The sequence below is a fragment of the Phallusia mammillata genome, chromosome 3 (assembly GCF_965637545.1).
Source record: "Phallusia mammillata chromosome 3, kaPhaMamm4.hap1.1, whole genome shotgun sequence".
Classification (NCBI taxonomy): domain Eukaryota; kingdom Metazoa; phylum Chordata; class Ascidiacea; order Phlebobranchia; family Ascidiidae; genus Phallusia; species Phallusia mammillata.
Genome location: NC_137254.1, coordinates 27,811,040 through 27,836,267, shown reverse-complemented (window position 1 = coordinate 27,836,267; position 25,228 = coordinate 27,811,040). Strand labels below are relative to the sequence as shown.

The following is a 25,228-nucleotide window of genomic DNA, read 5'->3' as shown; positions in this document are numbered from 1 at the left end:
TGTTATTTTGTTTTTAACAGATTACAATTTTTACCAAAAAGTTTTTTTAATAAAACCATTTTAAAATTAAAATCAATAGACGCATTAAGCTTTTAAATTTGCCAAGATTCTTTTATGTCTTTGTAAAATTACGCGCAATAGTCTCCTAAAGCAGCTAGTTTTATCTTTCCAAACTATGCCGCAATCCATTTGCTTTTACCGCTCTAGCCACCCGGGGCGACTTTTACTAATTGCTCTGAAGAACGAACCCTCCGCTCGTTATATACTCAGATGTTGGAATTTCGCCAAGCCCACCTGCACAACTACAAAGCGATCCCGTTTTTTGCGAGCGATTGCTGCTACGTATTGTAGCTGCAAAATTACAAGCAGATAAATAGGTGTGTGTATTTTGCGCAATCCGTATTATACAACGGGGGTAGGGTGAACAACAATATATGATTGACCGTCTTTGGTCTCCCCCGCACTCTTCAAAAGATGCTTTTCTTGAACGATCTATGATTGACTTCTTTGCCTAACCCGATTCAATGCGTTTAAAATTAGCGTCGAACTAGTTTCGACATCAATAAAGTGGCATTAACGTCAACACAAAGGATTGAATGGCTTAAATGTGCAACGTCTCAATAGGATTTTTTGATTTTTACTTTGGTTAGGTGCGGTTTCGTGTCTTTGTGTGTTGACGTCAAGAAAATTTGTTGCGTTTTACGGTAAAAACCCGACAACAATTAAAAGAACGATAAGGAAAAAACATTCGGTTTTGCTTTAGTGATTTTATTCCAAAGAACTCTTTCCTGAAATATCATAAAATTTTGATGTTTAAAATTTTATTAAACAATTTAATTTCTTGCTTGTTTAATTTTTTTCCAAAAAAATCTCAAAATAAAAATATGAAAGCTATGTTTTCACCTAAAAGTGTTTTCTATTTTAATTTGTTACTTAGTGTATCAAATATATTGATAGTATTTGTTTTTAACCATTCCCATTTAAGTTATTGCATCGGCATTATTATTCGTTTTCTGATTGACGTGTTTACACGTGAGCTTTTCTTTCGTGTTTCGATTTGCCCTGCCTAGTCCATTCACCGTTCCGCTTTCCAACAAAACTAAATCTGGAAACATTTCCGGCAATCCCGGGCGTGATTTTACTTCATTGAGCTATTCACCTAAGGTTGATTGACAGAGAAAATGCCATCATGTTATCACATCACAATTGCATTGGCGCTTTTGGGTCGACTTTGATGGAATCGCTTTTGCTTTGAACCAGAGATGTAAGTCTCTTTGGCTCGGGTTCGGGCTTATGCTGGAACAAATCGGGCTGGATTTGGACCTGCCTTCATACTCATTTGTGCCGCGATTTGATCTGCTTTTGGACCTAATTTTATTCGGGCTTGTTCTTTTGGGTTCAGGTAGGCTTACCGGTATAACTTTGCCTAAAACTCACAACCGAGTTTATCCTAGTTCACGTGTGGAGACATTTCATGGCAGTTGTTCCACAGCACCTAAACATTAGCTTATAAATTGTTGTGTCTCAGTATGTGTTGATCACGTAACTATTTTTTGCTTTTGGAAAATAGCTGTCAGTTATTTAAACGTCATGTGTTCCTGTTCTAATTTTGGTTTTGATCGGTTTTATTTTTGCTTCATAACGGTAATTTGGATGGAATAATTAGAGCGCTTGTTATTTTGAAGGTCTTGTAATGTGAACAGTATGAGAAATAACAAAACGTGCGTTTCTGTATAAGACGTTTTCGGTTGTGTGTTTCAGCTTACATTAACAGTTGTGATTAAGTATCTTTTAGGGTCTACCTTATGTGTAACATAAATACTTATTTACATTTGGTCATTACACGATGCAAGGATTATGTAGGTTTTTGCGTAGAAAAAAATATCAAGTTCTAAAACAAAACATGCGGCTGGTGACATTTACCATTCCTCGTTAAATGAATGTGCTATACCTGATGCCAGAGATTACCTGTTTCAAAGGGCAAAACGATTCAACCGTTCATGTAAATGACCGTGCGTGGGGTTTGGTTGAGTAGATTACGTTTTCCGTCCGTCCCTGTGAACAACTGAGGTTCCACATGATTGGTACGAGCTTTGCAAACTGGATTTATAGCATGCTTCATAACGTATCGGGAATAAACAGCTTTTCATTTTCTTATAGGATAAATGTATCTAATGTTCGTGCTAACTTTGATTTTGCTATCCCATTGTTAGTTAACGTTAGCAAATTTTTGAAACGTATGCTGCGTACTGCGTTTCTTCTGAATAACTGTTGAGTGATGTATTTTGATAGTAACGTTAGAACAAATAGATTTACGGATGAAAAGGAGTTTGTAAAGAACCAAATTGTCATGATACGATTTACATATCTCAACGTTGACCTGTTATGCAGCGTTGCCGAAATCGTTTTTTTATGTCATCACAAGGCGTATGCTACTACGATGATCGTTATTATCTTGTGACTATTTTCCTTAGTGTACTTGTACCTGTCAGATGAGTAAAAACGAACTGAGGATTGCGTTTTTCGAATTCTTACGCGTTTGCGCCATAACAAGAAAATACGCCAACCCTAAATAGCAAACGGAACCGTTTGTAGCTATTTCGCCAGCCCATGTCGCACCCGCGGCAAATCAACGCCCCGTTTTACTTCCTCTCAACCGCAAAAACCTTTGTGGCTGAAATTAATCCGTGACCACATATAGAACGGTTCATTTCCATAGGATGCCCCGCATGTAAGGGTTTCCTGTACCGCTGTGTTAGACCTGTCCTGCCCCTTTCTATTTGGGGTTAACATTGTTGAGCGAAAAGCGTTTACCCCTTTGGGGATATTGACTCGTTTTGGGTGCGACTAGGTCGCAATATTGATGTTATTGGCGTCATTTGCTTTAGGGTCTTAACCATGCGCAGCCAATCCGTTTTTATCCTATGGGTGAAATTGAAAGCTTGCTTTCATGTCAATAGAATTACGTCCATTTGTGCAATAAGGGATTGGCACAGCTTTTGTGCTACAAAGATTTTTTTCTTTAGAATGCAATAGCAATGATCTTAACCTCTTGCGCAATGGAAGCCGTTGGAGTTTCGCAATAAAATATTTTTTTCCTATATTATGGTTGAACATTTCAAACAAACCCCTTTTCTTGGTATAGCGCTTATTGACGACATTGGCACTAATGCAAAATAAAGTTCAGTTGGATGAGTATGTGTTTCTCTGCTAAGTTTAAATTTTTTTCCGAGTCAAACAGGACTGGGTGTCGTGACAGAACAGCTCGTCAATTTCTTGTCGCCAATTGTGCGTGATTTATTTTCAAAATTTTCAACATCATTTATGCTACAAAAGGTAACGTTAACGAGATATTCCCAAAACCCAAAAAACTGTCTAATGCAAAGCTCTTGCGTTTCTGGGTTAAGCAAACATTGGTTTGAGTTAAGCCTTTTTTGGCTGGGATCAGTTTGCTGGAAAGCACGATTCCAGGACGTATCCATAGCTGGAACAACAACAACGTATTGTCTGCCATTCCGTTGACCAGGTGCCCCTGAATAGCTTTGATCCAACAAAACACGTTTCCTTGTGGCTTGTCATAACATTGCGGGTGGCCATATGTCGGGAAATATGGAAAATTTAAGGCACAAAGCTGTAAAGACGATGATATCCGAGTAAGGATTCAAGGTTTTGAAGGTGTGCACCGCTTTTAAAAAACAAAAAGCATAGTTGTTTTGTGTGCAAGGCCCTAATATGGTGGTATCATGTTTGAATTGTGTACAGAAGTATCAAAGGATGCAAATACTTCAAGTTTCTGGCCTCTAACAAGCACAACGATCTTCTTGTTTCCAAATATGCGTTTGTACACTTATATTACTGAGAGAGATATGCGGACAAACATTTACCCTTCATCCCACTTAGGACTTTGATTGATCCCTGGACGAGCCTTCTGTAATAAAATCGTATACCGGTCGCTATCTTGGTCAATATTATAGGCTTTGGGTTTCGCAGACCGATCGTCGCCATATCGAACCTGTTTCAACAGGGACTTGTCGTTGTGAAGAGAAGAAACGCATATTGTCTTGAGAATTGCTTCTTAGCGTTCCGCTACATTCCTCTGCGCACCCGCGAAGTTGCTTTGGGGTGAAAATATCCTTTACGAGTGTTTATTGGACACTTGAGTTTTGACACAACATTGTACAAAAATGTTTTGTCTGTAAGTTATGATAAAGGGTGTTGCACAAACACCTTGTGCCGAACAATGAAAGCGACTTTAATCTGCAATTAACTGCTTATGTTTGTAAATTCGCGCGATGTCTTTGACGGAATAGAACGATGGTACCTTTAACCCACCGTCACAGCCCTCTGAACATTCAAATTGATTTTGGACGTCAAATAATACTTTGACAACACTGTTTTTTTAACATTTTCGTTCCAAAAAAATTGTTACCCATGAGCTGGTAGAGTAAATGTCAGTGTAATGTTGTTCGAAATTACAGGCGTTCTATGAATTGCACGTACAAGGATCTCTATATAGCCATATAATTACACTTGTTTACTAGCGAAACATGTATTTGCAGAATGGTATTTTTCCTGGCCACCCTCCTGCTAAACGTCATGCACTCTTTTACGTTATATACGTCACGCATTCCAAAAGAGGGTCTTGTGGTTAGAGCTTCGTCAGATGGCGGTCAAATGCGTTTGTTCGCACCCTGGGGGAAATAGACAACGAATTTGTCATCTCTTACAATGCCATGTGCGGCGCGCGTCAACGTGTGCTGACGAAAGAAGGCGACCACACGTGTGACGTAGCACAGGGGATATGGGTGACCGCCGGCGTAAAAACAGGACGCCCAGCCCCGAACTATTCACGGCCCAGGTCCCATAGTATAACTGGGTGCGCCTTTATTCGTTATCAGCCAGACATTCCGGCCTTCGATAGGGCGACTAACGGAGAAAGGCTTTATTATATAGAGAAAAAAGAGGCTGCTAATGTCGATAGACGTTCAGGGCCCCTCTGTCACGCATATGTGGCTATTCCTGGATGACACAAAGCGGCTAACGGATCGCACATGCACGGCTGCTTGACATGAATGCCATTGAGCAATTGTTTAAGCAGCTCAAAACCTCGCTAACGACATTAAGGGCGTTCTCCTTTATTGACCGAGGCAGTGTTTTGGCGTGGTATTGGCCACACCGCTGTAATCGCCTTGTCAACTTGCGAAAGCCCTGCACATGGTTGTCGAAGTGGAACAGTTGTCATAGGGCCGGTTCATACGCATTGTGGTGTTGTGCAACTTGAAAACATCGGGCGGGATCTGTTTGCCTGCTTGGCGCCGATTTTTTGCTGATAACAGTAGGACAATGGTTGGATTATGAGAGCTTGTTGTACTGTTCTGCGTGTGGGATTGACTCGCATTTATCGCATGATTGTGCAATGTCAGCAAACCTTTGTTCCCTGTCCGGCGTTAAAGCATCCTTGATTTAGAAGTGGGTTTGTCGTGTGATGAAGATTAGGATATCTTTGTGTGAGGTCAAACATAGCCAAACCGGGTTTCTCAGTGTTTACGCTACAGCACATGGGTCGCCTTGTAAGTTTAATTATTTAAAACCACAAAAAAATCGTTTCAACAAACCAATGTTAATAAGGTATATATTGGCATGGCAACGTTTTGCTACATCAATTTTGCAAATATTTTTTATCATTATATTACAATAAATTGACCGTTATGAAATAGTCTTTTCTTCTTGCGGAATTGTATATAGCATCGCCGGAAGACAAAACATTGTACTTTATTGCAAAAACAGAACAACCATTTCCACAAATAAAAGCCAGCTGTTACGAATCATTTCAAATCGCTCTATTGTCCAGCAAAGGAACGTCGGCGCCTCTAGTGGATGTTTAAAACTAATACCTAACGACATCGTTTATAGTTTTCTTTTCAGCTATAAACTTGATTAATGTATACTTGCAACGACTTGACATTTGAAATTGCCATTACCCAAGAACTAATATAGCGTGCAAAATCCTTGTCACGCTTAGCTTAATCTGCATGACATCCAGAACATTGCATGTTCCCTATCATGATCCTTATTCCCGTCCCACAAAAGATGGCAAACTTTTCATCAGCCGTTCCAATTGAATCGCTGCGTTTGTCGAGCTCCAGTTTTGACGAGCCCCACCCAATAACGCTGAAAGAGCACCCCCTTTACACGAGCCCCACAAAAGGGTAACACACCGACAACATTATGGTTGCTAACGGCAACCAGAGAGGGGTTAGGCAGTGACGCAATTCCGTAGCCAGAATCTTTTTTCAACAGCAGTGCTCCATATGATTGCACCATCTACTCTTGTGTTATATGTTGCACCATTCATGACTCGTTGAAAAAAGGCACAAAAACACCTTGTCAAGTTTGAAGCGCAAACCGGTATGAAAAAAAACAGTGTTTCATACCGGAACGGAACGGAACGTTATACCGGAACGAAATAAATATTTTTTGGCTCAAATACTGGAACGAAATACCGAAATAAAAAATATTCAAAATACCGGAAAGGAACGAAATACCGTTAAGTTTTATTCCGGTATTTCGTTCTGGACATTTGACATGACACAATTGCTCAAAAATTTCGCGCCGTTAGGCTATAATAAAAATTGAAGCTCCTACAATTTACATCCGTTTGACCATCATTGACAAATGGTATGTGACGTAACAACTACCGACAATAATTATTGTGTGTTGCAACTTTCTTCCTTTTTTCGCTTAATAGTTGCAAAGACCACAAAGAAATGTTCGTTTGTTAATACCGAAAAGTACCGTTATAAATTTATTTCGGTCAGACCGGAACGAAATTAAAATATAGGTCCAGAACGAAATAACGAAATAAATAATTTGCTCAGAACGAATAACGTTATTTAGTTTCGTTCCGTTCCGGTATGAAACACTGAAAAAAACTGACTGGATTTCATCAGTTTTTGTTTAAGTCGTCGTTACATTTACTTAATCAATCGCTGGAGACTTTTTTCAAATAAAAAAAATGAATAATTTATTTAAACTTTGGTTAAAAAGAAACATGGACTTAACTTGGCAAAAATTCTTGAATTAAAAAAGGCAGTTTCACGATAGAAAAAACACAAAATCAGCTAATGTCTGTTATTCTAATCGCAATTGTCCGATTGGGAACTTCTCATTAAGTTGCATTAAAACCGCAATTCATATGATGTAAGTAATTACGACATGTGAAAATCATTTCTTTTAAGGGTTATTTCGTGTTGATTGCCCGACGAAAAATATTGACTGCGGAAATAGCACTCGCGTGATTGTTTCGTAACAGGTCAGGATCGTGTAAGAGCGATTTCGAATTCCAGATTTATAAATATCGCTTGGCATTTTGTCCACCTTGATACAAAATTCCTGATCTCACTTCGTTCTGGTTTCCCTATCTCTGTCGAATACTTGACCCGCATCGGGCGTGGCTCTCACAAGTTACAATGCGTCACAAGAAGAATTCTTTGCGTCAGGCCAAATGTCAGACTGTTGCGAAATTACGTTTTAAAATCCTTTTGTAAACCTTTACAAATGACCCTTGATTTATGAGTTTTGATAATAGACCGTAAACTGAAGGGTGTTATCATACGCTTTTGTGATAAAATTAATATGTGTTTTGTTGGTAAATTCTCTTTCTAACATTGATAAGGTGTTTTATTACACTGTGCTGGTATTTGAGAGGGCGTTACTTCCTGAAGGTGCGCAAAGTATTCATTTAATCTTTAACGTGCGTGGGTGAAATGATCCAAGCGTTAACTTAGATTTAACTTTCGCTTTCTAACTAAACGTACGTATTGCCACTAAAACGTAACACAGCTTTGAATTTCTCTGGATGAAACTTACTTTTAATGGACCTTTTTAATGTGGTTATCTTCACGAGATAAAGGATATTACCCTTAAAATTTTTGGACTCCTTTAAAAAGAAAATATGTTTCTGATGGTGAGGTATACGTACTGATACGCAATATTTTTAAGGTAATAAGAAATACAAAAGGCAAGTATTAAATCGCGGTTAGTTTTACAAAAACAGAAGTTTATAAGTCCGTCGCCGCCATTTCCTAATAGCCTTCATACCAAATATAGTTGTACATAAAACACAAATGATGGGACAAAAAATAGACGGACAAATGGTGTTCCGGCTATCAATTGGTTTGGATGTACTGCACCTGTGTTTTTTGGCAACTGTTGAAATATTGACTCCAAAAATTGCCTTAACGACCCAATGGGCACACGACCCTACTGTCACGTGATTTTCTCATCGCCTTTGCGCTTCATGTGATGTGCAAGATGGCCGTTGCGGGTACTTGACAACTCGATTGCCGTTCAATCGTTTTCTCAATACTTTTTCACCATGTTCAGCTCCCATGTTGACACACTAAACAATGGAAATGGAGTTAAAAGAGTTCTGTCCTCATTTAAGTGCATTTAACGCCGATTTAGGCCCGAACAAAACTTGTCAATGGGACAATTCTTCGGAAAAAAGATGTGCGCTTTGTATAGAAACGTGTTTTTGCAGAAAAATAAATAGGAAAAGGGCCGTGTGCAGAACTCCTTTAGTTTTAATGGAAACACGCAAAAAATGAAGGAAGTTGAAATCCTTACCTGTACACGAGGTTGTCGAGTTTTTTATTTGAATTTATGCAACAAATGTCTAAAAAACATTCCTTGTCCAAATTATAAAAACAATTAAACATTATTGTTACAAATATTTAATATTATTAAAAACTGCCGCACTCAGTTGTCAAAGGCCCCAATTTCGTCAAATTAAATTTTGATGGCTAGGGAATTGCGCGTCATATGTGAAGGATTTAAACTGTGTACACGCGCGTAAACATATTCTAGAATACTGCTGTACCAAAAACTAACAAAAATGCATCAAGTACCCAATTTTGAGTTATTAACCTGTTACTGTTGTCATAATATTATAGCCACCTAACAAAAGTTTAAAGCTCTTGAGCAGTGTTATCAACCACGTATCTTAGGGCCGGTTGCGGCTCCAAACTACCTATTTTGCGGCCTTCACCATAACTCAGAAAATCACCTAAGATTATAGATTAATATTACCATGAAAGTCAAAAAATCACTGTTTTAAAATTTATTATTTATAAAAGTTTACAATGCGGCATATTTCAATCAATTCGTAAGCGAGAATAATTAGGCTAGGTGCAAAGGTAATCGTTGTATTGTGTCGCATATGCCAGATTCAGTATATATTCTTTCTGAGAATGTGTTAATAACACAAAGTAGCCATTCAGATTCTTGTTGTTTGCTGTATTCTTTTTAATTCGTTTTTGGCGGCTCCTTGCACACTTGAAAACTATCGTTTGGCCCCGACAATAAAAAAGGTTGAGAACCACTGCTCTTGAGAGTAATTGTGCGTGACTTTGGTTTGTCACATGTTTGTGTTTGGGACCTGGCAACCGCCCGAGTTTAAGGTCAATGTCTGGCTTTATGTTACGGTAACTTTAACACACTAAACATGTTGAACTACTTTTACAAAGTTTTTACAACGCCTTCAATGGCCCTGGCGTACTGTGAAGATAATTTTGAGCGATTTTTTGTTATATTTAGGCTTTGTGTTTTTTTTTGTGACATTTAATTGAACAACTGTGCGTTATAAACTGAAAACAGACCTGTGTCTGTATTTGGAATTTTCGTGTGAAATTAATTTTAAAATAACTACCCAATACAATCTGACACTTCTGTGTGACGTGAATTTCTTTGGGTTGACGCATATGCAACGTATATAACAGGCAGTTAATAGTCACGCCGTTCCAGACCTGTTATTTCGCACGTACACTTTTGCTGGTGGTTGATTATATGTGCGAAAACGTACTACAACAAACCACATACAAATACAGCTTTCTCCTGAACGAAACTTTTATTCAACACCTAATAACCTTTTCCATGAACATTCCGTCATACGTAGCCCCTTTAGAAGCATCCGGCGTTTTGGGGTGGACAATAACAATACTTTGCAGTGGGCGTTAGGCTATGCTAATGACAGTGTTTAGTACTCGACGCTCTTATTATCTTCCAAGCCGGTATTACTTTCTCATTTCATTTGTAATTCCACTTTCTTGCCGTTTGACTGGGAAACTGTATAGCTATCTCAAAGGGTTTAAGCCCCGTTACCAATTTCTAACAGCCAACGTACGTTTGTTGGAAAAGAATGATTTGGTTTTTCCATTGTCTTCAGTTAACCGTTGATAATAACACCTCGAATTTGGGGCGGAATTTACCTTGAAACTCTTGCCGTTATTCTTTCCCACAAAAGCAAACTACCCATTTTGTTGCTTCAATGAGCAAGTTGCCGGGTTTCAAACCAATTTTTGGACAAGTTTTTTTTGGACTTTTGGATAATATGAGTACCGGGACTTTCCTATAAAGCATATTTTGCTTCTATGCGTTGCTTGATGTCATTGTTACCCATGCAGTCAACAATTGCTTGTGAAAAAGCTATTGTAGAATGTAGATCCAACTCAATTTCCAGGCGGTTCGAAGGTTTTTAACGGTCTTGAAAGGCTGTATCAAATATATTTTTTTTTCACGGGGTTCGAATCCATGACAGTCCCGGGGACGAATCCCGATCAGATTTTTTATGACTCTATATGGGTCAGGCGCGCCGGACCATTCGGCCATATTTGCTTGTTTTTTTTTCACGGGGTTCGAACCCAGGACACTCCCGGTGACGAATCTCGATCACGTTTTTTTTTAGTCTGTACATGGGTCAGGGGCGGCGGACCATTCGGCCAAGTTCCTGCCCCATATTTGCTTGTTTTGTTTTTGTTGAACAAAACGTCCGAACAGCTCCCACTAGCGTTTGTAAAACTTTGTAATATCATGAAGCCCATTTATGAAGACACAGGTCTTGTAAAATTGTAATCATACGGAATGATGTAAAAAACCTTTTCAGATTACACCGAGTATTTTGTAATTGTTTTTTTAACTGTTGTTCTCAGTGCTTGGCAATAAAACCATAAAATGCCACACGGTTTAAGTTAATAATATGTGAACGTGATATATTTTGATATGCAGGTGGTCCTTCTGCCCTGCGGGGTTGGGTATGAAAGCCTTTTGTTCCATCTCAAAGGCATAACATGGGCGTTGGTTGTAAAATGTTAAAAAAACAACTTGATTCCGTGAAGTTAACCTTTTTTAACGAAACAAAAGAGCTCTGGACCGTTAAAACGTTGGGGCAAATTAAAAGCGTTATCGCTCTTTACCAAAATTTCAACACCTAATCCGAAATTACAGACTACAATGAAACAAAAAAAAACGTTTAGTCATTATTACCATTGCTTGTTTAGTTCTGCCCGTTAAAAGCTAAAAAACATTTTATTTGCGACATAATACCCCGGATATTACATTGACGAGCCACACCCCATGCCTGCGTTTAGTGATCCCTCACAGAACTAAAAACATCGTGGGCGAGCTGAACTGAGTGAAATCTTACAATAACACGGTTAAGATGCAGAGAACGCAATCTAATAGGGCCCATTGCGGCTGGTTGAACACGTGGTCAGGAGTCTTGCAACCCACGCAAAATGACTGACACGCGATCGGTGGAGAAAATGTCCCACGCAAATTCCATGTCAAAACCGAATTAGTTTTTCTTCTAATTCATAGAGATAAAGTTGAGACTTGAGAGTAGGTTTTTGAGACTTTTCTTTCGGCGTTCTTGGTATTCGCGACTTATTCGGGGTTTTTGTTTTTCATGGCAAACCATTGCTCTAATTTTGAACGGTCTCCAGCACCTACTAGCAAACGACTTGGTGTTGTATAAAATGCTTAGCCATCTCTTTGTTGAAAAAATCCATTATTTGTAGAACATCCAACAAACACTAATATATTACAGGTATACACACTGAAAAATTAACAGGGGACTCAGAATATTTTTCGACATGTTGGCATGTCGACAGAATTGCATAAATCCTGAGATCGTAAGTGCGTGATATTTTAGATCCCTTTCAAAAATTAACTTGTGTTAAGAAGATAAGCGTAAACCTACAAAAAATAGTACCTGATTTTTTTGTGGAGTGTGCACTCGCTGTTGCCGCTGAGATGGCCGAGAGGTTAGCTCAACCACCCTGTGTTCAGAAGGTTGTGGGTTCTAATCCAGCCTCGGCCTGTTGTATTTTCCTATACAAGAAACTTAAGTGGTTTTGCTCCAAACCAGTGAAACCGGTGGGTTGAACTATTTTAAGTTATCAACTCTCTTATTAAAGTCAAAAACAAACAAAAAATGCGTCCACGGACTTAATAAACAGGCGCCTCGATGCCGGAGTCATTTATCCCGTTTCCATGGCCGTCGGTCTGATCGGACTTGTTTCAAATTGTGTTCCGATCGGCCGAACAGCAAAAACGTTACTTTTGGCGAAAACAATAATTACATGCAATAAGTTAATAACTTTATCCTAGAATTAGTTTTTAAGGCTTCGATAATAACTACACATTCACACAACTGTTTGAAACCAGACATCGACAACAACAATCCAAACAAACAAAAAGTTCCGATCGAACCTCCTTGCGAGGAGGTCCGCTAAAACGCGGACGAAAAAAGCGGAATCGTCCGATCGGACCAACGGCCATGGAAACGGGATAATTGTGAACAGGCCCGAAACAAACAAACTTTTTATAACATTCTCATAAAATGATCTTGCGCAACAGAATACGACTTCTGCAAACGTCGTTAAACGCCCGTAGTCGAGAAACTGTTGACAAAGGCAGATTGTAAAAGTTATATTTATGGTCTCAAACCTTGGCTTTAAAATCGATTTTTCCATAATAAAAAATCTTAATCATCCACATGTTTTAACGCATGTTTTTTAGTTTCTAACTTGTGCGTGCCATTAAAAACGAAATATACATCAAAGTGCTGTTTTGAATGCAGCGTCACCCACGGGAGGTCGTGGTTTGTTTTTTCAACTGCTAGAGGGCACTGTAAACCGATTTTTTTATTTGATTTGAACCCTGATCGGGATTCGTCCCCGGGAGTGTCCTGAGTGTCAAAGCCGTGAAAAAAATTGGCCTAAGGGTCCAGAGCGCCCGACCCATATACAACGATTCTTCCTCGGGAGCGTCGTGGGTTCGAACCCCGTTAAACATTGTTGTGATACATTATTCTATGACCTACTCACAGTTATTGCCTTGGGGCCTGATCAACTCGATTTATGATATTTTGGCAGATGAGCGTTACAGCCGGCTTTGTTGTGCCAAAGGAGAGCGATGCCAGGCACACAAACCAACACGTATTTAATGTTATGCAAACCCTACGAGGCTATCCAAACATACCACATGATAAACGCAAACAGTTTCTCGTCAGCCGAAAGTTTATGATTGCGAAGCTTTTTGCCGAACCAACTTTAAGCGTTCCATTGGTAGCACGGTTTTGTATTAGGTTTTGTTTCTTGTGTGTGTGAACGAAATGCATTTTGCTCTTCTTGTTGGCTTTGTTTTGGTTATTGCTTATCCAGCTTGTGGAGCTTCCATTGAAAAGGCAACTCAACATAAACTGTTGCTTGTGTCATTTGACGGATTTAGGTATTGGTTAGGATTTGCATATTGCATCAAATATTTTTCTGTGCTCGAAAATTACCTGTTTTAAAGAAATCTAAACGTTATTTGTACCGGTAAAAAGGTTGCGAAATTTTGAGTGTAAAAAACTGGATTGGACTTAAATTCTGTTTCCAAAGTTGTTTGTATTTGAATGTAAATTGAAAAAAAAATGCGGTTGACAAGGGCTAGAAAGTTGTTCGGTGCTTTGCAGATTTGATTACATGGATAAGGCGCCCGATCTGGATGGTTTCAAACGCATTAGGGAGAATGGAGTGAGGGCAAAATATATGCAACCAGTTTTTCCAACACAAACTTCACCCAATCATTTTTCCGTTGCAACAGGTAACATTAAAAAACCCTGCGTTTGTTAAGGCGATTTCGTTTTTCAATATTTCAGATTTAAATAATGTATGAACATAATTTGTTTTTCTAAAAGTGGATACAAAGCCTTAAACTCCTTATTTGACATTATCAGCGAATCAATCTTTGCTTTGCAGAAATAAATGTATAGCCAGGGTGTAAGCATATCCTCTAAACACATTATGTGTAGCGTTTTAACATTTTTGAGTCAAGAAATGTTGCTTTCTGATGCTCCAACAGAAGTTATACTGATACAGTATTGTTTGCGAAAATATCTGAAAATTGCGTAGTTAGTTCGCATTATTTGTGCATATTGGACAAGACGCTCGATTTCTGCTTGAATTTCCCTTTTTTTAAAAACAATTACACTACAACCATTAACACGCCGGAATAACCATGTAACTTTGGAACATTGTGCAGCTCAAAAATGCGGAGTACTAAAAGACTCCAGTTTAAGGGCGCTGCACCGCTAAATTGAACTTATGCACTGCCCTCAACATAAATGATATTTTTCTGTAACAGGTTTATACCCTGAGTCGCATGGCGTGGTGCACAACTGCAACTATAATGCAAGTGAAGGAGGGCTCTGGCCTGGCACCAACTTTTACACAACATTAGCCGTAAACGAGTGGTGGGACAACGGCGCCGAACCTATATGGATTACAGCTGTTAAACAGGCAAGTTACCACAAAACATAACTTTGATTTTTCTGTCAAATTTACATTGATTTTTCTGTCAAATTTTTGCATGGATTTAAAGCAGTTTCACGTTTACAGTAATTTGCAACCAACTGTTAAACAGCAAGTTAACAAAAATCGCATGTTTGTTGATTTTTTGGCAAAACTTTTGCATGGATTTGAAGTAGCTCACGTTACCCGCTAATGTGCGTTTTGGAGTAATCGGTCGTTTAGAATTAGGCTAGATTTTTTGTGTCTGTGCCTTGTTATATGTGAATGCTTGGGAGACCAACTTGATTCCGTATAACGCCTTTAATGGGCCTGGCGTATTATGATTTCGGAATTTAAAAGGTATTAGCAGTATTTTTGCATTTGTAGGGCCTTCGGAGTGGTGGTAACTTATTTCCAGGAAGTGCTGCCAACATGAGCGGCGTGGGTGCTACATTGCAGGTTCTGGAAACGGCAGACACACCAACAGACGAAACAGCTTGGCACGAGCGGATTGATGTGACAATGAGATGGTTTACAGATGAAAACCTGGATATGGTTGCTCTTTATTTCGAACAGGTTTCTGCTATAATTATGCTGCATATTTGACACTATTCCTGGAGTGTAAGGTTGAAGATACAAAGCCGTACCAATTGATAGTTTAGTTTGAAGAAAACATGTTAAATATATGACTTGCCAATTGTTTGTCCACAGTTTTATTAGCTTCAATAATCCTTACATAAGAATACAGTACTAACAGAGGAAATAGTATTCATGTTGTAGATGTCAAACCTACTTTATGCCTAAACCAGTATTGCTCTTCCAGCAGTTTGTATAATCGACGTTTCGACGTTCTTTACCAGACGCCTTTATTAGTATAATTGAATACATTTTAAGACAAGATTCTTATACCGCAGCGATTGCAACAAAACGTCGATTATTTATGATTAAAACTGCTGAAAGAGCCATACTCTTATGCCTGGCAGCAATAGCTAACTATCTTATGCCTGAGAAGTTGAAAGTACACTTTTCTTGTAAAGTGAATTTGTTCAAGTGTCGGTTTGATTAAATAAGGCGAAGTCGAATATACAATGCCAATTAAAAGTTAAGTTCAATAGAAACATGTATTTTTTTCGAAATTTTAAGTATTTTTCACATTTTATGTAACATTAAACTAGAATGCAGTACAAACCGAGGATGTGGTAATATATGTTGTAACTTATCTATCAAACGCATGCTTTAGGTTCTAGTATTTTGCACGACCACATAAATCATATGGCCCCTTAATTTCCTTATTACGTGAACATTAAGTGTATTGTAGAAATTTGAATGTCATTACAGCCTGACATTACTAGTCACAGAGTTGGACCCGATGACAAAGATATCGTAGATGTTTTGATGCCTTTAGTCAGCAGAACCATCGTGTATCTGCTTGACAAGATAGAAATCTTTGGGTTAACTGATCATCTCAACATAATATTCATCAGGTACTTCTTACTTTTCGAAACAAGCACCCGTTTGGGTTTGCTAATGATAAAAAAATTACTACTTGTGCTTATGTATTGGAATTTAGTATAATTATTTTTTTATAATACACTGCATAAAGAATGACACAGACTCATTTCAGTGTACTGAAAGTTTCAATTTGGTATTTATATATTATCCGCTGGCATCGTCTGTATTGACCGCGTCGTGGTTTAGGACGATTTCCGTGTATGCACAGTTGTTATATGTAGTAGAATTCGACTTAGTAATATGAAGATTTCAGTGCACCTAAATCAATCTGTGCTGTTCGTGTTGCAATATATATGTAGTAGAATTAGGTTTTGCGGAGTGTTGACAACTGTGTGTAAAAGTTTATCAAAAATATATTTTTCTGCAGCGATCATGGCTTCCAAACTGTTGATAAAACAATTAAAGGTGATGATGCAATCTCCTTGATGAGGTACGTCAACATGTCCCAGGTCAATTTTATGTTTGCATACGGACCTTTGGCGCTAATTGAACCTTTCGATGGCCATGTTGAGGAGGTCTATAACAACTTAACAGGTACATTAAAGTGTTGCGTAAATGTTAAAATACGAATACACAACCTGCACCGATGATGACAACAGATATTGTTGAAACGTCTGCATGATGAACTCTATATACACCAGTACTTTGGCAGTTATGTTTATGATGAAATTACTTTTGAAGTCCGTGTATATAGTGTTCCTGAATACACAACGGATTTGGTAGTGTTTTATTTGGCATTTTAATGTAAAGACTTGTTACTTTTTAACTTGCTAATATGCAAACGTGTTTCTGATCACATGTTTTACAATATCACTCGTTAAACTTTAGAAAATAGTGCGCCTTGGAATTGGCCTAGCTTCCTAATTCACATTTATTTACTGTGCTAACACAAGTCCACCTAACTATGTGGGTACTTGCGATTTTTGATTAGCTGGCAACAGCCGTATGGTGGTTTACAAGAAAGAAGACCTTCCAGAAAGATGGCATTACAAGAACAATGACAGAGTTACTTCTATCGTTGTGGTGGCTGATCCTGGTCTGGACACGTACCCGGTAAAATTATGTGCTTCTTTGCTAAAATGGCGTACATCAAAAATTTGTGACAAGTCTTTTTCATAATAATCACACACAAGAAATCTACAACGTTTAGTTTGTTTATTTGTTTAGTGGTTAAATTTACCGCAATGACTTTGCTTCACTCCACGTTGGGCGTTTTATTTGATATACATCCAAGTAAACAAAAGTTTCTTATTATTAGTTCGCAACTTTATGGAAGCTGCCTTTATTACCTGTCTTTCAAGCTCTAAACAACTACCTCTCCATCTTTTCCCTATTACTTTAACACCACTAACTTTAAACGAGCAGATATTCCCTGGATTTCACGTAAATGCTGGTGACCATGGTTACGACAATAACCAAGTAAACATGAGAGCTTCTTTCTTTGGAATTGGTCCATCTTTCAAGGTCGGTCGCCTTGTACGTCTTTCCAATCACTGTCCATTTAATAATTTTAAAACAACTACCTAATAACCAACTAATCACATTTAAATGCATAACTCTTATCTCCTTTGAAACCCGGCCAATTACATCCTAATCGCTGATTCCAAAACTACATAATAACCAATCAATCAAATTCGACTCTATAACACGTAACTGCTTTCTTAGCCTGCTAAATGAATTACCATCCAATCATATTTAAATATCTAATTCTTAACTCGCTTAAAAACCACTTAACTATTTTCACATTTAAAATATTAAAACTGCTTAATAACCGACCAATCACATCTCTCCAGCAAGGCCACGTGATCAAGGAGTTCGAATCAATTCACGTCTATCCGCTAATGTGTCACCTTCTTGATCTTCAGCCAGCTCCCAATAATGGTTCGCTTGATGTTCTTATAGGATCACTGAGGAACTCAGCCAAGTCTGTAAGGCCACGATTTGCTGTGCTTGTTGTTGCCGTGACAACGATTTTGTTGCACATTTCTTTGTAAAGTCTCAATCTTTGCTACACATATTTGTATGTTTTCGTGTTGTCACAAATATACTAGAGAATGGAAGGCATCTTTGGCCGCCCCTTCCCTGTACTTATTTAGATTTTCCGATCCAATTTAGTGAATCATGACACCTGACCTTGTGTTTTCGTAAAGCTATGTCAACATAATTCCCAACCGTTCCTTATGTACTCCTGGGAAGTAGTAACAACAAACTGTGTTTTTTTCAAACAGAATAGCATATGCCTCATGTACACTCTTTTCAAAAAAATTAAACACAGTTTTTATGTAATTTAAACACTATATTAGGGTTGCTGTTTGTGCCTTCTGGAGGTAACCTGGCAATGCATTGTAGAAATATAAACAGATAATATCATTTAAAAACTTTTGACTTCCCTATAAACGTAAAAAGTAGTGATCTAGAAGTAATTACCCGATAAAGAAGTAATACGTTGTTTTCCCATTCCAAAATACTTTTAATCATATTATTTTTTTGAACCTAAAACCGCGTAGAGACATGAGTACCTTTAACTTTGTTTTCAATGAGGCGGGATTTGGTTTTGTACATGTATGTAAAAACAAACAAGTTTAGATAGCCTGTTCATACATACAGAGCACTTAGTATTCACGTCGTCTAGTCCGTATTGCTATCGCACCTTTCAAGATAATAATTAACACACGGTTGTTTAACCACAATGCATGTACGTTGTCGGCACCCTATGTACGTTATGTTTGACAATAAAGACTTTTAAAGCAGTAGCATGGAGTGGATTGTACTTCTTTTTGTTGTTCTGTTTTTGTGTGAATCGTATGGCTCGGTCAACGATGGCCATCACAAACTCTTACTGGTGTCATTTGACGGCCTGAGGTGCGTAATTTAAGTAAGCACAGAAGTGCTAATTTTGTGCTCAAGAGCTTTGATTTTGAATATGAAATAAGTGTTGTATTGTCAGTTTGTTTATTTCATTTTTTAAAGATCATTGCACCGTATCCGTATCGCTTTAAAACGCTCACTATAAAGTGATTTTTGAAATGTTATTGAAGGTTAATCGGGTGCATGCTACCATGTCTGTTAACCATCAATAACACCACCGAAGATATAAATTTATAGTAAACGTACCATGTTATATGTATAAATATCTTTGCATTAAATTTTACGGACTTCGCAGTCCATAGATTTTTATGCATAATTCTTCAGAATTATTTTGGCTTGTAAACTATACTATGTTCTTAAATCTTCAAAAACTAAGCTATGTTCGTAAAACTGCATTGTTAATTGGCTGATTGTAGATGGGATTATGTGGACAAGGTTCCAGAACTTGAAGGTTTCAAACGTCTAACTAATAATGGTGTGAGAGCGAAGTACTTAAAGCCACCTTTTCCGACACAGACCTCTCCTTGCCATTTTACAATAGCCACAGGTAAGATAGCAAACAGTTACATGTAAAGACTCAGAGTTTGTATTGTGGCCAAATGTTTTGTTCATCAACTGTTTTGCATTAATTTTGATTCTCACTCTGGTTGTCTGTTGGTCGATTTGGGGCACATTTTTGGTATACATTGTCGTTGCCTGTAGAACTATGGTTTGTGCTGATGGACGTGACACTTGCCACTTTAATTGGCATTCAGGCTCTCACAAAATCACCTCTTGTTTTGACGTTTCTGCCTTCCGTACTGATTGGCCCAAAATGTTAGCTGCAGGCTACCATACCTCTAGGTTTGTGGTCTCGGTGGTTTAAACAAATTTGCGCCGCCCAATACTAAGCCATTTTGCAACAGTAGGCGTGCTTCTAGGCTTTTGTGTTGAGTTGTCGCATTGGGTTTGGTTTATTTCCTGCAAGTGTTCTTCTTGCAATCCCAGGCCAAACAGAACCAACACAGTATTGGCATAGGATTTTATGCACTGGGTTTTAGATTATATTGATGTAGAGAAAAGTAATCACCGAGAAAACTGCTAGTGTAAGGTTGATTTCATTTCAAACTAGACTTTATTTTCTTGCAATTAGGAAACGTTTGTTACTGCCGCTTAAGCTCAAGCAGTACAATCACCGGCACGAACTGTATCAATTTGTTTTCATCAGGTCTGTACCCTGAATCGCATGGCGTTGTTCACAATTGCAACTACGACAAGAATCAGACTGGTTTGTGGTCACGTTCTAACTTTTACTCAACATTAGCTGTGAACGAATGGTGGGACAACGGGGCTGAGCCGATATGGATCACAGCTGTCAATCAAGTAAGTCTGCTGCTTGATGGACTTTGGCACAAAACGCAAGTTTGATTTGACGAGTTAGGATAAATTGTGGTGCGTGTGTTTAATCTGTGATGCAAGTTGACGCCCACAATTACGTCATACGTGTTTACAGGTACCAAGTATGTGGTGATAATCGTTCCGCGATGAAATCCGTCGTTTCGACATACATTGTTCAAAATGTTTAAACTGTTTGATAATTGTTTTGCTGATATCAATATTGGTGATTTTCTGACATCCAGTGTCGTACATTTGTTCACTGAGGTTTGAGTTTCCACACCCAGAATAACGTAGAAAATAAACAGAATAACGTAGGATAAACCGTATAATAAACTAGTATAGTATTTTCAGTAGAATATCTAATGTCCAATCATATGTGATTTTCAATGTACCGTCAGGCATTCGGGGCTTCCTTTAAACTACTGAGATTACATTTGAATTTCATTCTACCACTTGACATTACACAGGGACTTCGTAGTGGTGGCAATTTATTTCCTGGTAGTGCTGCCAACATGAGCGGCGTGGGAGCCACAAAACAAGTGCTAGAAACTGCTAGAACCCCAACGGATGAGGATGCTTGGCATGAAAGAATTGACGAGACTATGAGATGGTTTACTGAAGAAAGCCTTGACATGGTAGCCCTGTATTTTGAAGAGGTATGTTTTCTGAATGTAGACGTACTTATCTTTAAACTAAGTTGAACAGAAATTCGATACTGGGATCACCCCTGAAGCGTCTATGCATACCAGCCGGAATTGTAAACGGGCCTAAAATTGGAGCCCGAACCCGAAAGTACAAGCCCGAAACCAAATTGTTTTTAGAAGCCCGTTTATGCCCGAAAGTTTGATTGACATGTCTATGCATTGAAGCACCCGGAAAGACCAAGACAACAAACACTATACCTAACAATAACAATTAGTCTTGAACAAAACGTTTTAGGGCTGTTTGACATTAGGTCAGGTGCAGCAACCGGCTACTTAGCTAGTTGAATATATATATTTTTTTAAATACTGACACAGAGTGTAAAGTCAGGCCCGAATCAGGCTCGTTTCTTTGAAGAAACCTAAGCCCGAACCCGGCCCGACATACAACTCCAAAACCAGTGATCAGGGCACGCTCAAATATAAATCACAGTACGTTAGGCCCATTAAAAGCGTCATACGCAATCAGCCGATCACCAAGCATCCCAAATGGTAAGGCATAGATTAAAAAAAGAACATCTATCCTGTGATGGGATTTGAACATAAGTCTTTCCGGGACTCGCGATTTATCTTAAACTATGTTAGACTGTATGATAAATAAACGTGTAAATACATATGAAGCATTTTAAGTTTTTTATGATTCGTATAAGTTTCGTGACAACATATTTTTTAAATGGGCTATATTTCCAATGACATAAGTATTAACCTATTTGCATATGCTTTGAAACCATGCCTATAAAGTCTGTAATAAACAACTACAGCATGTTTTTGTTGTTTCACCAGCCTGACGTAACAAGCCACAATGTTGGACCTGACAGTCCAGACATCACTGAAGTAGTTTTACCCTTGGTCAGCCGAACGATCGTTTACTTGTTGGATAAAGTTGAGGAGTTTGGATTGACTGATGACCTCAACATCATATTTGTAAGGTATAGTTCATGCAACTGGGTCGCTTTGCCGCCTGTGTCTTATGTAGGGATGTACGACTTGTTGCTTTGGGTATAAACTCTATGCTGCCACGTATATGAAAAACTTTTCTATTTGAATAAGAAACTGATGATGCCTGTGTATTCAAGGCGAAATATATATTTCTGTTTTTAAAGAAATGATTTATGTTTTGTACCTGTTCTTCATGAAACAGTCTAAATATACTGCTACGTGTATGTTTGATAAAACACTTATTCTGATGAGCGGGCACTACTAAAACTATTTTGCTTCATATTTTTTTACAAAACTAATTTAAAAGCAAGTGTTGTAAAGCGATACAAGATAATGTACTACCAGAGGCCAAATGTAGAGTTTGACTCTAGGGATTGCCTACCCCTGTACTAAAGCATTCATTATTACACCCATCTCCATTCTTTTGTCTTGAAGCGACCATGGATTTCAGCCCGTCTTTGCTGAGGAAGGCACCACGAACGAACAGATTGCATTGCTTGACTACGTGAGCATGATGAACGTTGACTTTATGTTCACTTACGCTCCTTTGGCCCTAATTGAACCTAAAAAAGGAAGACTTGAAATGGTCTACAAACGGCTAAAAGGTATGACAACAAACTTGTTATCTACTAAATCGAAGAATTGTCTTTTTTAATAATAAAGATGGGGGGTCATCGTTCCAGCGGCTAATGTGTAAACGTACTTTACTAAAAAAGATTTGTGGCATTGTCAGTTACTTAAAACCACTAGGGTCTTTACATAGTTTTAACATTAAACCTCTGCTTTATAGTGTCTGCAAAACGGTTATCGAACGCTGGTTATACGATTCCAAAACAAAAACCACTTGTTTTCGAAAACAATACTGTTATTTGAGGCAAAGTTGTAAGCGGCTTACAAAATTACAAATTGGGCCCTGAGCCCGACTCATACCCCGCAGGTACAAACCCGAAACTCGACACGAACCAGTTTGTTTGTTTTTTTATGTAAAAAGGCAACTATGGGCCTCAAAAGCTGGTACAAGTTGTACCAAGTGGGAAGTCAGGCCGAACCACATTTGTTTTATTCCAAACTAACCGCCAACCAGATCCGAAAGTCGCGGTTTAACATGCAACTCTGGTTAAAAGTGTAGCAAATATGCGATTGAGCTTAAAAAAGAGCCTAAAAACTCTCACTTGCCCGGGGTGTGAATTTCAAGTTTACTTATTCTAACACATTAACATCACAATTACAGATGCTGAAGTCAATGAGTCAATGCGAGTTTTTAAGAAAGAAGATCTACTGGAAAGGTGGCATTACAAGAACAATGATCGTGTGACGTCAATTGTCGTTGTAGCGGATGCGGGATACGTCACATATCCGGTAAATTTTGACTTCTATTTCGAAACAACTAACAACACTTTTGGTTCTTTGTATGATTTTGTTGTATTTCGATAATTAATTATGCTCTATTTCGGAACCGCTACGCAAGTGAATAATAGACAAAATCTTGAAATTGTTTTCATTCTGCTTATTTCTAACTTTTAAAGTTGTTTTTGTAAGAATTGTTATCCATATAACTACACCAGCCTATATGGCCCAGTGTCTGTTGATGCTTTACGTATCGAAACAGTGGGCACTGTTTGCTGCTTACTTATTGAAAATGCACGTGTAAATCATTATCGAATCAAAGATCTGTTTTGCGCCTTTAAACAATGTAAGAAGTTTTTACTGAGAATTATTATTACAGCAAGACATTCCTATCACAATAAATCATGGAGAACACGGTTATGACAACGACGTGGTCAACATGAGAGCTTCCTATTTCAGTATTGGTCCATCTTTCAAGGTGTGTATTTTGACTCAATTTAAGTAATCTCCACCACTGGCACTTCAATCGCGCCCATTATTTCCTCAATCTTAAACGTTACGATAGCGGTCCTTGTAAAGCGACATGCCCTAGTGTCTGTCATATAACTCCAATCAAATTCTCAACGTTTAAGTAAACTAAAACCATTGATATTAATCCCAGAATCCCCAAGTGTTCTGTCTGAATAAATTTTGCTTGTTAGGAATCACCCAAACTTGGAAATCGGAACCTAAAAATAACGCGTTTTTCTTTAAGTAGCTAAAAAAATCCTTTTATTTTAAGGACATCATTAATGTTTGTTAATCACCTACAACAATAAATATCTAAATCCGCCACCCGTGTGAAAAACGTCCCAAGTTAAATGCTATGTACGTGATAGTTTACATGCTAAAACGAAACCCTCTCTTTTGCGCCACTTCATGGCTGCAGTATGATGGGTTAAACACTTTTTTAAACAGTTGCGCATTTGATTGCGCGTGCAATCGTGTGTCGTCGTGTGGGCAATGTTCATTTTATTGGCATTGGGTGAGAATACTTTTGGACAACAAACGAACAAGCTAAACTGCTATTAAATTTAATTTCTTTAATTGTCCCTTGATTAAGCCATGTAGCATCAACACAATATGCCAATCTTTTCCTAACACGGGTAGTTAGTTTATAGGGCCCCCTCGACTGGTTCCACCAACGTCCCACCCCCAGTCGTTTTTACTCGCAATGCGCCAACCTCACTTTTTTGTGAGCCCCAGTCACTTAACGTCTTGTAATGACGGTGTAGCTGCAGCGCGTTTGGCCCCCATCCATCAATTGTGCCCTCACTTTAATGCGCTCCATAACGTTTCAACGTTTGCAGCTATTTCCGGCTTGGTAATTATTTTAGTGCAATTGTGTCGCTATGTTGTCTTCCACCAAGCAAAATAACCTCAACTTAACTCAACTCAACTCATTCACACTTTATGCGCAGAAAAACTACATTGTCGACGGTTTTGAGTCAATTCATGTTTATCCGTTGATGTGTCATTTGCTGGGTTTGCAGCCAGCTCCTAACAATGGCTCGTTGGATGTCCTTATTGGGACTTTGGATAACGTTGCGTTACGCATTCTACCACACAAAGCTTTGTCGTTCTGCACTGCAATCATTGTATTTGTCTTTAATTCAACATAATTTGGTCACATTTTTAGTAACTACTCGTAACGAAAATTATACAATTAGGGCAATCGGCTACCAATGAAAGGCAATCAAATTGTTTTAATCAACGACAATGTCATGATTAGATTTATATCATTAGACGATGAGACTATAGACTATTGTATACAAGGGTTGCAATGTCAAACAACAGCCCTTCAAGACAGTTGTTTGCATACTGACGTAAAAA

The 25,228-nt window shown here is 38.3% G+C and overlaps 2 protein-coding genes across 2 annotated transcripts; both read left to right on the top strand.

The window, feature by feature from the left end:
- Positions 1-13,801: 13,801 nt before the first annotated feature.
- On the top strand, positions 13,802-19,236 carry LOC145219146 (ectonucleotide pyrophosphatase/phosphodiesterase family member 7-like). The gene is made up of 8 exons (XM_080086540.1): positions 13,802-13,926; positions 14,467-14,621; positions 15,000-15,188; positions 15,951-16,096; positions 16,492-16,658; positions 17,056-17,177; positions 17,490-17,588; positions 17,918-19,236. Exons 1-8 carry the CDS (start codon positions 13,806-13,808, stop codon positions 18,116-18,118), a joined length of 1,200 nt encoding a protein of 399 aa, XP_079942666.1. The 5' UTR covers positions 13,802-13,805; the 3' UTR covers positions 18,119-19,236.
- LOC145219926 (ectonucleotide pyrophosphatase/phosphodiesterase family member 7-like) lies at positions 18,880-25,017 on the top strand. The gene is made up of 9 exons (XM_080087222.1): positions 18,880-18,986; positions 19,409-19,539; positions 20,200-20,354; positions 20,837-21,025; positions 21,854-21,999; positions 22,445-22,614; positions 23,241-23,368; positions 23,736-23,834; positions 24,817-25,017. Exons 1-9 carry the CDS (start codon positions 18,880-18,882, stop codon positions 25,015-25,017), a joined length of 1,326 nt encoding a protein of 441 aa, XP_079943348.1.
- The last annotated feature ends 211 nt before the right edge of the window (positions 25,018-25,228 follow it).